Source organism: Pseudophryne corroboree, chromosome 10 (assembly GCF_028390025.1).
Source record: "Pseudophryne corroboree isolate aPseCor3 chromosome 10, aPseCor3.hap2, whole genome shotgun sequence".
In the NCBI taxonomy this organism is placed as follows: Eukaryota; Metazoa; Chordata; class Amphibia; order Anura; family Myobatrachidae; genus Pseudophryne; species Pseudophryne corroboree.
The window spans coordinates 221,132,368-221,147,769 of NC_086453.1; the positions used below are offsets into that span (position 1 = coordinate 221,132,368).

The window sequence follows — 15,402 nt, forward strand, 5'->3', positions numbered from 1 at the left end:
ACTACAGGGACAATATGTGGCTGTAATGGCACAGGAGGTCCCACAGGGTGCGTAAGTCTCGTTACTAGCGTAGTCCGTAAATTAGAAAAAGTAGCCCAAAGAGGGTCTTGGTGTGCCACAGGTGCTGCAGACTGACTGAGAGGTACAGATCCCCCGTTACCTGGACCCTCAGCTGGAATATTTACCTCAGATAAATCGGCGGCGTCAGCACTGCATGATGCAGGATCAGCCACGGATCTCCCGCCCTGTGTAGCAGACATTATATGGAAACGTAGCCTTAGGGCGTAACAGTACATTATAGCCAGACACAGTACCTGACAAAAAACCCCTGTGGAGTGTGACTGCCAATGCAGAACACAAACAGAGGTTTTAAGTGGTATATGGGGACTGAAATACACAGAAAAAAAATACAAAAAACAGTATATCCTGTGAAACACTAATATATATATATATATATATATATATATATATATATATATCCATACAGCGTAACGCCGGCACTCTGGATGCCCCCTAGGGCTTGCTTACTCTGGTGCCCTCCATCTGGGTTTGGCAACCCCCATATGTAGATCAAAAAATGAGGCGGCACTCAGAGATTTGTTGAAAAGCAAACAGGTGTGTATTGTTATATTGAACAAGTTTTCACACTAAGTGGTGCTGTTACTAAATGTACTGCTGTTGTTTACAAAAAGAGGTGCAGTTTTATTGTTTTTATGCCTTGTCAGTACATCTGTGTAATGTTTATATGTTCTCTCTTTTTTAACGTTATGTCACTAAGTGCTTTTTATGTAATTTGGTAATGCACTAAGGAGGAATTTTCATGTGGATATGAATCAGCGCTTTTAATACACTTTACACAGAGCCACTTTATACATTTTACCTGATGTTTACTTTATGCACCTTTAATGTTAAGCCAGGTGGCTTCCAAAAGCACTAGATGCACTTTCTATCCCCAGAGTGGGTCTTACTCTAAATAAGCTTTTTTGATGAATTATAATATAGAATAAGACATAATGTCTTGGAAATTTCTGTCACGGAGTGCTGATTATTGGTCCCATTGATGATCCTCTGTTTTGTTTACAGCATCACCGTGGTTACCAGCCAGGGACCCGTTTTGTCACTTCCGCAGGAAGTGACATACCCGGAAGTGAGGGAGGCGGAGCCAGGTATGCTGGGTCTGCGGTGATGGTAGAGGCTAGATCCAAGTGGCCTAAGGGACCTTTTCCGTCAGGGGGAGGAGCCACGACACAAGGGGGAGGAGCTACGCCAGCGGTACAGTTGGTCTAGTATCCACACCACCAACTATTACCTTTAGTAATTAGGTGGCGAGCGAAGCGGAGCGAGCCACCGTTCCCGAAGCGTGGCGAGCGAAGCGAGCCCGCGAGGGTACTTTTCGGGTACCTTGTTCGGCCGCAGCTCCTCCCCCTGGTGATGGGTCTCCTCCCCTAGGTACGTCAGAAGGTCCCTTCTCCCACTCCAATATAGAACCAACCCTGCGGTGATGTGCAGTGGGAAGACTCCTTGGGTGAGTCTGTCTATATATTTCACTTTCTGCACTGTTTGTTCATCCTGATGAAGGGGATTTGTTCCCCGAAACGTTGATATGATGTGATGATTTGAATACACACCTGTTTGCTTTTCAACAAATCTCTGAGTGCCGCCTCATTTTTTGATCTATATATATATATATATGACCCTTACGCATTTAGTCCCCTGAGGGTACAAAATATAGTGATAGCAAGACGTGATACAAGGAATGGAAACCACATGGCAGCTATAGGCACACCAGTCACATGCACAATGCAGAAATTATTACACACAACAATAAAACTGCACTGGACTAGTAATACTACATAAAAATAAGATTTTACTCACCGGTAAATCTATTTCTCGTAGTCCGTAGTGGATGCTGGGACTCCGTAAGGACCATGGGGAATAGCGGCTCCGCAGGAGACTGGGCACAACTAAAGAAAGCTTTAGGACTACCTGGTGTGCACTGGCTCCTCCCACTATGACCCTCCTCCAGACCTCAGTTAGGATACTGTGCCCGGAAGAGCTGACACAATAAGGAAGGATTTTGAATCCCGGGTAAGACTCATACCAGCCACACCAATCACACCGTATAACTCGTGATACTATACCCAGTTAACAGTATGAAATATAACTGAGCCTCTCAACAGATGGCTCAACAATAACCATTTAGTTAGGCAATAACTATAAACAAGTATTGCAGACAATCCGCACTTGGGATGGGCGCCCAGCATCCACTACGGACTACGAGAAATAGATTTACCGGTGAGTAAAATCTTATTTTCTCTGACGTCCTAAGTGGATGCTGGGACTCCGTAAGGACCATGGGGATTATACCAAAGCTCCCAAACGGGCAGGAGAGTGCGGATGACTCTGCAGCACCGAATGAGCAAACTCTAGGTCCTCCTCAGCCAGGGTATCAAACTTGTAAATTCTTACAAAATGTTTTAACCCGACCAAGTAACAGCTCGGCAAAGTTGTAAAGCCGAGACCCCTCGGGCAGCCGCCCAAGAAGAGCCCACTTTCCTCGTGGAATGGGCTTTTACAGATTTAGGGTGCGGCAGTCCAGCCGCAGAATGTGCAAGTTGAATCGTGCTACAGATCCAGCGAGCAATAGTCTGCTTAGAAGCAGGAGCACCCAGCTTGTTGGGTGCATACAGGAGAAATATCGAGTCAGTTTTCCTGACTCCAGCTGTCCTGGAAACATATACTTTTCAGGGCCCTGACTACGTCCAGTAACTTGGAATCCTCCAAGTCCCAAGTAGCCGCAGGCACCACAATAGGTTGGTTCACATGAAAAACTGATACCACCTTAGGAAGGAATTGGGAACGAGTCCTCAATTCCGCCTTATCCATATAAAATACAGATAAGGGCTTTTGTATGACAAAGCCGCCAATTCTGATACACGCCTGGCCGACGCCAAGGCCCACAGCATGACCACTTTCCACGTGAGGTATTATAGCTCCACGGATTTAAGTGGCTCAACCCAATGCGACTTCAGGAAATCCAACACCACGTTGAGATCCCACGGTGCCACTGGAGGCACAAACGGGGGCTGACTATGCAGCACTCCCTTAACAAAAGTCTGAACTTCAGGCAGTGAAGCCAGTTCTATTTTGGAAGAAAATCAATAGAGCCGAAATCTGGACCTTAATGGAACCCAATTTTAGGCCCATAGTCACCTCTGACTATAGGAAGTGCAGAAATCGACCTAGCTGAAATTTCTCCTTTGGGGCCTTCCTGGCCTCACAGCACGCAACATATTTCCGCCATATGTGGTGATAATGGTTTGCGTTCACTTCTTTGCTAGCTTTAAATAGCGTAGGGATAACTTCCTCCGGAATGCCCTTTTCCTTCAGGATCCGGCGTTCAACCGCCATGCCGTGAAACGCAGCCGCGGTACGTCTTGGAACAGACAGGCCCCCTGCTGCAGCAGGTCCTGACTGAGCGGCAGAGGCCATGGGTCCTTTGAGATCATTTCTTGGAGTTCTGGTTACCAAGCTCTTCTTGGCCAACCCGGAACAATGAGTATAGTTCTTACTCCTCTCCTTCTTATTATTCTCATTACCCTGGGTAAGAGAGGCAGAGAAGGGAACACATACACCGACTGGTACACCCACGGTGTTACCAGAGCGTCCACAGCTATCGCCTGAGGGTCCCTTGACCTGGCGCAATATCTTTGTAGCTTTTTGTTGAGGCGGGACGCCATCATGTCCACCTGTGGCCTTTCCCAACGGTGTACAATCATTTGGAAGACTTCTGGATGAAGTCCCCACTCTCCCGGGTGGAGGTCGTGTCTTCTGAGAAAGTCTGCTTCTCAGTTGTCCACTCCGGGAATGAACACTGCTGACAGTGCTAACACATGATTTTCCGCCCATCGGAGAATCCTTGTGGCTTCTGCCATCGCCATCCTGCTTCTTGTGCCGCCCTGTCGGTTTACATGAGCGACCGCCGTGATGTTGTCTGACTGGATCAGCACCGGCCGGTGTTGAAGCAGGGGTCTAGCCTGACTTAGGGCATTGTAAATGGCCCTTAGTTCCAGAATATTTATGTGTAGGGAAGTCTCCTGACTTTTCCATAGTCCTTGGAAGTTTCTTCCCTGTGTGACTGCCCCCCAGCCTCGAAGGCTGGCATCCGTGGTCACCAGGACCCAGTCCTGTATGCCGAATCTGCGGCCCCCTCTCTGCAGCCACCACAACAGCGACACCCTGGCCCTTGGAGACAGGGTTATCCGCCGATGCATCTGAAGATGCGACCCGGACCACTTGTCCAACAGATCCCACTGGAAAATCCTTGCATGGGACCTGGCAAATGGAATTTCTTCGTAAGAAGCTACCATCTTTCCCAGGGCTCGCGTGCATTGATGCACCGACACCTGTATTTGTATTAGGAGGTCTCTGTCTAGAGACGACAACTCCTTGGACTTCTCCTCCGGGAGAAACCCTTTTTATCCTGTTCTGTGTCCAGAACCATACCCAGGAACAGTAGACGCGTCGTAGGAACCAGCTGCGACTTTGGAATATTCAGAATCCAGCCGTGCTGTTGTAGCACTTCCCGAGATAGTGCTACTCCGACGAACAACTGCTCCCTGGACCTCGCCTTTATAAGGAGATCGTCCAAGTACGGGATAATTATTTCGGCCATTACCTTGGTAAATACCTCGGTGCCGAGGACAGACCAACGGCAACGTCTGGAATTGGTAATGACAATCCTGTACCACAATTTTGAGGTACTCCTGGTGAAGAGGGTAAATAGGGACATGCAGGTAAGCATCCTTGATGTCCAGTGATACCATGAAATTCTCCAGGCTTGCAATAATCGCCCTGAGCGATTCCATTTTGAACTTGAACCTTCGTATATAAGTGTTCAAGGCTTTCAATTTTAGAATGGGTCTCACCGAACCGTCTGGTTTCGGTACCACAACATTTTGGAATAGTAACCCCGGCCTTGTTGAAGGAGGGGTACCTTGATTTCACCTGCTGGAAGTACAGCTTGTGAATTGCCGCCAGTACTACCTTTCTCCGAGGACAGCAGGCAAGGCTGATGTGAGGTAACGGCGAGGGGGAGTCGCCTCGAACTCCAGCCTGTATCCCTGTGATACTATTTGCAGAACCTAGGGATCCACCTGTGGGCAAGCCCACTGGTCCCTGAAGTTCCCGAGACGCGCCCCTACCGCACCTGTCTCCACATGTGGAGCCCCAGCGTCATGCGGTGGACTCAGAGGAAGCGGGGGAAGATTTTTGATCCTGGGAACTGGCTGCTGGTGCAACTTTTTCCTTCTTCCCTTGTCTTTGTGCAGAAAGGAAGCGCCTTTGACCCGCTTGCTTTTCTGAAGCCGAAAGGACTGTACCTGAAAATACGGTGCTTTCTTAGGCTGTGAGGAAACCTGAGGTAAAAAATTTTCTTCCCAGCTGTTGCTGTGGATACGAGGTCCCAGAGACCATCCCCAAACAATTCCTCACCCTTATAAGGCAGAATCTCCATGTGCCTTTTACAGGCAGCATCACCTGTCCACTGCCGGGTTTCTAATACCCTCCTGGCAGAATGGACATTGCATTAATTCTGGATGCCAGCCGTCAAATATCCCTCTGTGCATCCTTCATATATAAGACGACGTCTTTAATATGCTCTATGTTAGCAAAATATTATCCCTGTCTAGGGTATTAATATTATCTGACAGGGTATCAGACCACGCTGCAGCAGCACTATTTATGCTGAGGCAATTGCAGGTCTCAGTATAGAACCTGAGTGTGTATATACAGACTTCAGGATAGCCTCCTGCTTTTTATCAGCAGGCTCCTTCAAGGTGGCCGTATCCTAAGACGGCAGTGCCACCTTTTTTGACAAACGTGTGAGCGCCTTATCCACCCTAGGGGATATCTCTCAACGTGACCTATCCTCTGGCGGGAAAGGGTACGCCATCAGTAACTTTTTAGAAATTACCAGTTTCTTATCGTGGGAACCCACGCTTCTTTACACACATTCACTCATCTGATGGGGGAACAAAACACTGGCTGCTTTTTCTCCCCAAAAATAAAACCCCTTTTATGTGGTACTTGGGTTCATGTCAGAAATGTGTAACACATTTTTCATTGCCGAGATCGTGTAACGGATGTTCCTAGTGGATTGTGTATATATCTCAACCTCGTCGACACTGGAGTCAGACTCCGTGTCGACATCTGTGTCTGCCATCTGAGGTAACGGGCGTTTTTTTTGAGCCCCTGATGGCCTTTGAGACGCCTGGGCAGGCGCGGGCTGAGAAGCCGGCTGTCCCACAGCTGTTACGTCATTCAGCCTTTTATGTAAGGAGTTGACATTGTCGGTTAATACCTTCCACCTATCCATCCACTCTGGTGTCGGCCCCACAGGGGGGCGACATCCCATTTATCGGCCTCTGCTCCGCCTCCACGTAACCTTCCTCATCCAACATGTCGACACAGCCGTACCGACACACCGCACACACACAGGGAATGCTCTGACTGAGGACAGGACCCCACAAAGTCCTTTGGGGAGACAGAGAGAGAGTATGCCAGCACACACCAGAGCGCTATATAATGCAGGGATTAACACTATAACTGAGTGATTTTTCCCCCAATAGCTGCTTGTATACATATATTGCGCCTAAATTTAGTGCCCCCCCTCTCTTTTTAACCCTTTGAGCCTGAAAACTACAGGGGGGAGCCTGGGGAGCTGTCTTCCAGCTGCACTGTGAAGAAAAAATGGCGCCAGTGTGCTGAGGGAGATAGCCCCGCCCCTTTTTCGGCAGACTTTTCTCCCGCTTTTTTTTGGATTCTGGCAGGGGTAATTTATCACATATATAGCCCTGGGACTATATATTGTGATGATTTGCCAGCCAAGGTGTCTTATATTGCCCTCAGGGCGCCCCCCCCAGCGCCCTGCACCCCTCAGTGACCGGAGTGTGAGGTGTGCATGAGGAGCAATGGCGCACAGCTGCAGTGCTGTGCGCTACCTTGTTGAAGATTTTCCGGAACACTTCTTGCTTCTGGCTCTGTAAGGGGGCCGGCGGTGCGGCTCCGGGAACGAACACCAAGGTCGGGTCCTGCGGTCGATCCCTCTGGAGCTAATGGTGTCCAGTAGCCTAAGAAGCCCAAACTACCACCTGTTAGGTAGGTTCGCTTCTTCTCCCCTTAGTCCCTCGCTGCAGTGAGTCTGTTGCCAGCAGATCTCACTGTAAAATAAAAAACCTAAATATACTTTCTTTCTAGGAGCTCAGGTGAGCCCCTAGTGTGCATCCAGCTCAGCCGGGCACAAGAATCTAACTGAGGTCTGGAGAAGGGTCATAGTGGGAGGAGCCAGTGCACACCAGGTAGTCCTAAAGCTTTCTTTAGTTGTGCCCAGTCTCCTGCGGAGCCGCTATTCCCCATGGTCCTTACGGAGTCCCAGCATCCACTTAGGACGTCAGAGAAACTATGTACTGTATGTATACAGATATAACAATGCACAGTAAACACTGGCTGTATATCACAGAATACTTGTACTAAATATTCCTGTAGTTATGCACTTGTTCTTAACTGTCACTATCTAAACGACATGTAGAATACTTGTGTCTTGTAAATGCGCAGCGCTGATGAGGCAGGCGGCTTTACAGAGGAGACAGTGCCCAGCAGTCCCAGAATCAGCGCAGCTCTGTGTAATGGCGCCCAAACACTGACAGGGAGTAAGGGAGAGAAAGAGTTGCAGCTCCAGGGCGGGAACATCTGCTGTAGATGGCGCCTGGGGCTGGGGGAGGGGTTACAAGTCAGCGCCTTATCCCCTCTGCTGGACTTCACCACCGGGTACTATGGAGCCTGTAATAAACGGATTTTAGTAAATCCGACCTGTGCTCCTTGCCCTGGTGGATACAGTGGGGTCCCTGCACGGCCACAGTGTCCACGCCAACGGCGTGATCCGTCTCCTGGGACCGCGTCCGGATCGCTATTTTGGCGGGTCCCACCTTGGGGACCCTCTTACCTCCTCCCTGTAAGTGCGGCTACGCGATCCAGGAGAGCAGCAGCGGTGATGTGTGCCTGATGACACCAGAGCGCCTCCGCTGTAAGTACCCGGCAACCAGGGTGCGGGAGTACACAGCGCCGCTGGGGGAGGTGATGAAGCCGCAGCTACGGCCCTTGAAGTCTTCTTTCTTCTCAGAAAAGCTCTTTTCAGGGCTGCCTAACGCAGCCCTCCCTGTTAGCTGCCTGCACTGCAGGCACCAATTTACAAGCTGAGCTCCAGTCCCTGGAGGCTGGGATATAGAGGAGGCAGTGCAGTGCATCTTGGGAACAGTCAAAGCTTTAGCCTGTTGGTGCCTCGGATCAAGATCCAACTCTACACCCTGATGTTATTCCTTGTGGAATCCCAGTGTACCCCGCTGCAGAAATTCCACTACTGTATTTCAGATAAGTTTTAAATCTACTTTATTTATAAACTACTCACATGACTCTAGTACCTAAATGGTTTACATAACACCCAGTGAGAACACATCTGCCTACTTAGCCCGACTTCAGCAGTCGTCTCTCCATACTGAGCAATGGTCCTTAAATTGACAAATTTTACAAATAAATTAGAAATGTAATTTTCCTATTTAATTTGGATGTAATGTGGAAATACTGATCTGTAATGAGATTACATGTAAATTATCTTTTGTTCTGTAGGTGCACCTTTTTGGGTCTTCAAAAACCAGGAACAACAAAATCAGATTCAACATGTAAAAGAAGTGATATGCGGATTTTAGTAGTATTTTCCTGTATCATAATAGCGTCACTAATGTTATTCACCCTGATTAAGTGCAAGCAAGGTAAGTTACCTATCATAACTGATTCTGCTATTTCTTTCTTTGGATGTTTCAAGACCTTCTTCAGGTGTCTTGTATTACATTCTTGGGAAGCAGAATGATCTATTTCTGCAAAATTCCTGATTTAGCTGGAAAGACACACCACACATCATTGCACCTTTATACACGTAGAACGATCAGACAGGGTATTTAACATTTGTTTTCAGAAGAGGCATGGTACTTACAGGTTATGATAGATGATGCATACAAGGCCATAACTAGGGGTGTGCCAGCAGTGCCATCGCGACCCCACGGCACCTGCATGTGGCGCCAGTAGCACTGCTGTGGAGCTGCCTGGAGCATCAAAGGGATGCTCTGGTTAGCCACCCTGCAGCTTGTGGAACTTCCCAGGTGTAATGTCATTGGTTCAGGGGTCAGCAGAGAGCAGCATATAGCCCTGTTTCAGCCCTGAAAACATACTTGTAAAGCCAACCAGATATGCAGTATCCTGATCTCCTGTTTGGCCAGAGTAATGATTTCTATGGGATCATTATAACATGGTCATTTTGGGGCCACATATTCTGTAATATTAGACAGATTGCCCAGTACCACTGGTGATATGGTAACATGTAGCCAACTTAAAAATGTATATTAGTTCCAAATATAAAAAAAGAAATGCAGATACACACTGTCTAGTACTAAGCAAATTAATAGTAATTAACTCTGCAATCTAACAGAGCAAAATTGAGGTGCTTAGCATAATTTCTGGCCAAAATTGTATGGGCACCACAACCAGGTGACCTCATGTGATAGGCCCCTAACACCAAGGCTCAAGTCCAGGGCATGGGACCCACAAGTTAGCACAGGCCAACTGCCCCAAGGCATCACGCCAATGAGAGTTTAATGTGTAGGTGTTACATAAATACACATAAGCTTTGTGGTAGATGTATTACGTTAATGAGAAGTAATAATTAGAATGTTAAAAGGTGTTACATAGGTAGAAAAATAAATAGGTGCTAAAAAAAAGTGCTAGATTAAATATTACAATGTGATGCCCCAGATCAACCAGACCACACCAACCCAGAGGGTCCCGCGCCTCAAACTCATCACTAAAACTGTGATTGTATGCATTTGTTCAAAATTTACTATCTTAGTGCCTTTCCCAATATGCAGTCTGTAAATGCCAAATATCCATGCTAATAAAAAAACACACTCTTGGGTAGGTGGGAGGGGTGTTAATTCATCAGCAACATACCTCCACTGCCTAAAGTCCAGAACTCCACTCAGGGCCGGCAACAGAAATCTTGGGGACCGGTACACTGAGAACTCTGCGGGCCCCCCACCCCCTCCCCAAACCCCCCTTTATCTCAGACCCAGACATCCCTACCTGCAAACCTAATCCTCCCCCCACGGCCTAACCCTCCCCCCGCAGCCTTACCCTAAACCTCCTTGGCATACTTAAGTTCGGGATTCCGGCAGTTGGGATGCCGGCGTCACCATTCTGACTGCTTGGATCCCAACTACATTCCGTGGGCAACAGTCCTTTCAGAAGCTAAAATGGTAAATAAATACAATCCAGGCACTTGAAATGGTATGTTTGCTGTAAGCTGCCATCATAAAAAAAGGGGGTAGTCAGACCCACAATAAACAATATATAAAAACAAAGAGGTGGTGGAGCTGATAAATTATTTATTGACTGGATAGAACAAGATTAAAAGAAGTATATGTTTAATATACAAAACATTGTAAAAACAACAATGGCATTAATCAATAAAATAAATCTCACATAACATAAACACCCTGGATAAGCATATTTAACATACAATTCTATTAATATTGTTCTATCCAGTGAGTCAAGAAATCATTTATCAGCTCCTTTCAGAAGCCTAGTTCCAAAGCCCCAATATCCTGGAGAGCCAAGAGCGCACACTTACCAGTATATATAGCCGCACGCCATCCAGACAAGGCTCCGAGTCTCCACACGCTGACAGCCTGCCCGAGGCTGTTTTATTCCTCAGTCTGTCTGCGAGCCGCACCGGCCTTGTGGTCTCTATAGCCGCACTGCAGTCCCGCTCCTGCTTGGCTGCTCCTCACAGCAGAGACACAGGGCGGACGGGGAGGAGAGAAGTGGAAGACGCAGCGGTGTCGTGCATAGCTGTGCGCGACGTCTCAGCACACGGGGACTTCGGGAGTTCCGGACAGCTGACCTGGGGTCTGGGAGCTTCACACAGCGGGCGGCCGGCGCGACGCCGCAATATCAATACTTATACTTACAATTGCAACCTTAAATCCATGCTGCAGCTGCCGCACTGCTGCAGGTGTACTTTGGGGCCCCTCACAATGTTGGGGCCCGGGACAGATGTCCCCTTTGACCCCCCCTGTCGCCGGGCCTGACTCCACTCAGGAAACAACTGCAGAAGCTGCAGAAACCACCACAGAGCCAAAAACCACCATAGAAGCAGAAGTGCCCCTGCGGTAGTCTCCTGAGTGGCAGTCTCGACATTAGGTGGTGGAGATGTGTTGCAAATGGGATACGGTCCTTAGGTCAACAGTCATTAGGTCGACCACGGTCAGTCGACATGCATTAGGTCAACATGGCAAAGGTCAACATGAGTTTCACAATTCTTTTTATTTTTTGCACTTTCATACTTTACGATCCATGTGGACTACTATTGGGAATAATAACCTTGCCCGAAGCATGTGACGGGACACGGTGCACTAATTGGGGTTCCCGGTCACTTTACAAAGAAAATGACACAACCCCCCCCCCCCCTCGCCACCCACACGCCCGCCCGCCCCCGACCCCCCCCCCCCCCCCCCCCCACACACACACGCAAAAATTCATGTCAACCTTTTTCCATGTTGACTTTATCCATGTCGACCTGATGGCCGTGTTGACCTTTTCCAGGTGTCGACGTAGTGCATGTCAGCCAATAGTGGTCAACCTAATGAGTGTTGACCTAAATAGGGTTGACCAAACGATCCCATTGCGTACCTGATACGGGGAGAATCCTAGGAATCCATGGAACTTACACATCATGCTTTTTAAACTGGCTTCCCACAGTTCTGAAAGCACTGCCGGTAATTGTTTCAATTCTGACACATGTGCTATCACTTGTTTTATATGTACTAATAAATTGTTTGTATGAAGTTTGTTTTTATAATAAAAAAAAAAGGAAATTATATTATGTTTGCCTCTCTCCGATTTCCTTTGAGATATACACTAGCCATATGACCTGTGGATGCATGAATGTGTCTTGGATAAAAGGAGAAATTGTTACACATCACGGCTCCAAATACAGCAAGACACTAATTATATTTCTCTAACGTCCTTTGGTATACCATTGGGCATAGATCGGGTCCATTGGAGCCTGGCACTTTAAGAAATCATTAGTGTGTGCTGGCTCCTCCCCTCTATGCCCCTCCTAGCAGACTCTGTTTAGAAAAATGTGCCCAAGGAGCCGGTTGCATTTCTCTGGAGCTCCAGAGAGTTTTCTTCAGTCTGCCTGCATCGTGGGACTTGGGGGGGGGGGGGGGGCGAACCAACTTCCTATAGACTTAATGGTTCGTATCCCCACTGACAGGACACTGAGCTCCTGAGGCACTGTTTCTCTTACCCCAGGGTGTGAGCCCACGCCGGCAGGATGCCGCCACCCCTAACAGATGCCGAAGTAGATGTGGTGTGGTGAGTACTACATCTAGGTCCCGGTTAGCGGGTCCCCGGTGACAGTGGTGGCATTAGGGCACGGCGGTCTCTGCGCCTCGAGCTGCGGTGCTTGCTGGGTAGCCACACTGGCGCTAAGTAAAAGGGGATCCTAATCTCCTTTTTTTTTTTAAACAATCTGACATTAAAGCCAGTATCATCTAAATAAGGACCGCGCGCCATTGAAGGGGCGGGGCGGGGCTTCCTGGAGAGCGGGACCAGAAGCTGAAAGGCGCCATTTCCTGCTGCTGCTGCTGACTACAGGCTGCACGCTGAGACTGCTCCTCCATAGAGCCCACTGAATCACCATTTCTACTGGTACCAGGGGGTCTTATATAAGGGGGGAGCATATGTACAGTGGTTACACTGCTGTGCTCATAAACACACATATATATGTGTGTGTGACTTCCTGATGACAATTTTTTGAGTAAAAATTGAAACGTTGAAGAGAGGCAGAGTGTGGTGACTATTTCTTCAATTTTGAGTGCCGCACAGCGCTTTATTGTATATATATATATATATATATATATATACCTGTACAGTTACCCCGGCACTCTCATTATCCACAGCGGGATACGTCTCGCTCCGGTGCCCTCCCCCTCCGGGGGTCTCCCTCCGGTATGAACAGCAGTTGAAGAAAGAGGCGGCACTCGGAGACTATACAATCAATGTGTATTGAACGAAAGTGCAGTCCTGACTGGTGTGCTAATGTCTTTGTTGTTTACTATGTCTAATCAATTAATCTTAAACACAAACCCCTTGAAATGATGTAAATGAAATGATATGGTGGATACCTCCTATAACAATAAATGAATCAAAACATGCAGTGTGTGGGTCTCTGTTAATCAAATCAATGATTATGACAACTGACAATGTGTAAAGTAAACTTAGGTACTGCCTGTACCACTATATTTATTATGGTTAAGATAACTGAAAATGATACCAAATGGTATAGATTGGGTTGTTGAATAAACAAAAAATAAGAATTTACTCACCGGTAATTCTATTTCTCGTAGTCCGTAGTGGATGCTGGGTACTCCGTAAGGACCATGGGGTATAGACGGGCTCCGCAGGAGACTGGGCACTCTTAAAAGAAAGATTAGGTACTATATCTGGTGTGCACTGGCTCCTCCCTCTATGCCCCTCCTCCAGACCTCAGTTAGGGAAACTGTGCCCGGAAGAGCTGACATTACTAGGAAAGGATTTGGAATCCAGGGTAAGACTCATACCAGCCACACCAATCACACCGTACAACTCGTGATAACTATACCCAGTTAACAGTATGAACAATAACTGAGCCTCTCTCAACAGATGGCTCATACAATAACCCTTTAGTTAAGCAATAACTATATACATGTATTGCAGAGAGTCCGCACTTGGGACGGGCTCCCAGCATCCACTACGGACTACGAGAAATAGAATTACCGGTGAGTAAATTCTTATTTTCTCTGACGTCCTAGTGGATGCTGGGTACTCCGTAAGGACCATGGGGATTATACCAAAGCTCCCAAACGGGCGGGAGAGTGCGGATGACTCTGCAGCACCGAATGAGCAAACTCAAGGTCCTCCTCAGCCAGGGTATCAAACTTGTAGAATTTTGCAAAAGTGTTTGAACCCGACCAAGTAGCAGCTCGGCAAAGTTGTAAAGCCGAGACCCCTCGGGCAGCCGCCCAAGAAGAGCCCACCTTCCTCGTGGAATGGGCTTTTACTGATTTAGGATGCGGCAGTCCAGCCGCAGAATGTGCATGCTGAATCGTGCTACAGATCCAGCGAGCAATAGTCTGCTTTGAAGCAGGAGCACCCAGCTTGTTGGGTGCATGCAGGATAAATAGCGAGTCAGTTTTTCTGACTCTAGCTGTCCTGGAAACATAAAGTTTCAGGGCCCGGACTACGTCCAGCAACTTGGAATCCTCCAAGTCCCAAGTAGCCGCAGGCACCACAATAGGTTGGTTCAAATGAAACGATGATACCACCTTAGGGAGAAATTGGGGACGAGTCCTCCATTCTGCCCTTTCCATATGGAAGATCAGATATGGGCTTTTACATGACAAAGCCGCCAATTCTTCTGACACACGCCTAGTCCAAGCTAAGGCCAAAAGCATGACCACTTTCCACGTGAGATATTTTAGCTCCACGGTCTTAAATGGCTCAAACCAGTGGGATTTTAGGAATCCAACACACGTTAAGATCCCAAGGTGCCACTGGAGGCACAAAAGGGGCTGAATATGCAGCACCCCTGTAACAACGTCCGAACTTCAGGCAGTGAAGCCAGTTCTTTTTGAGAGAAAAAGGGATAGGGCCGAAATCTTGGCCTTTATGGATCCTAATTTTAGGCCCATAGTCACTCCTGACTGTAGGAAGTGCAGGAATCGACCCCCCTGGAATTCCTCTGTAGGGCCTTCCCGGCCACACACCAAGCAACCTATTTTCGCCATATACAGTGAAAAAGTCTTGCTCTCACGTCTTTCCTAGCCTTTATCAGCGTATCCGGAATGCCCTTTTCTGCTAGGATCCGGCGTTCAACCGCCATGCCGTCCAACGCAGCCGCGGTAAGTCTTGGATCAGACAGGGTCCCTGTTGCAACATGTCCTGACTGAGAGGCAGAGGCCATGGGTCCTCTGAGAGCATTTCTTGCAGTTCCGGGTACCGAGTCCTTCTTGGCCAATCCGGAGCAAAGAATATTGTTCACAGTCCTCAGTTTATTACAATTCTCAGCCCTTGGGTCTGAGAGGAAGAGGAGGGAATATATAGACCGTCTGGAACACCCACGGTGTTACTAGTGCGACCACAGCTATCGCCTGAGAGTCCCTTGACCCAGCGTAAAACCTTTTTTATCTTTTTATTGAGGTGGGACGCCATGTAGTCCACCTGAGGCAGTTTCCATCAATTTGCAAAACT

At 48.0% G+C, this 15,402-nt stretch overlaps 1 protein-coding gene across 2 annotated transcripts in view; it reads left to right on the plus strand.

The window, feature by feature from the left end:
• The window catches only part of TNFRSF14 (TNF receptor superfamily member 14), a 382,534-nt gene that overhangs the window by 303,625 nt on the left and 63,507 nt on the right, over positions 1-15,402 (plus strand). For both annotated transcript variants that reach the window (XR_010188639.1, XM_063943094.1), the window contains exon 6: positions 8,683-8,825. Coding sequence is in view for 1 of the 2 variants with exons in the window: in XM_063943094.1 (XP_063799164.1) it covers positions 8,683-8,825 (143 nt within the window). In the remaining variant the exon portion in view is untranslated. The remainder of the gene's footprint in view (positions 1-8,682; positions 8,826-15,402) is intronic.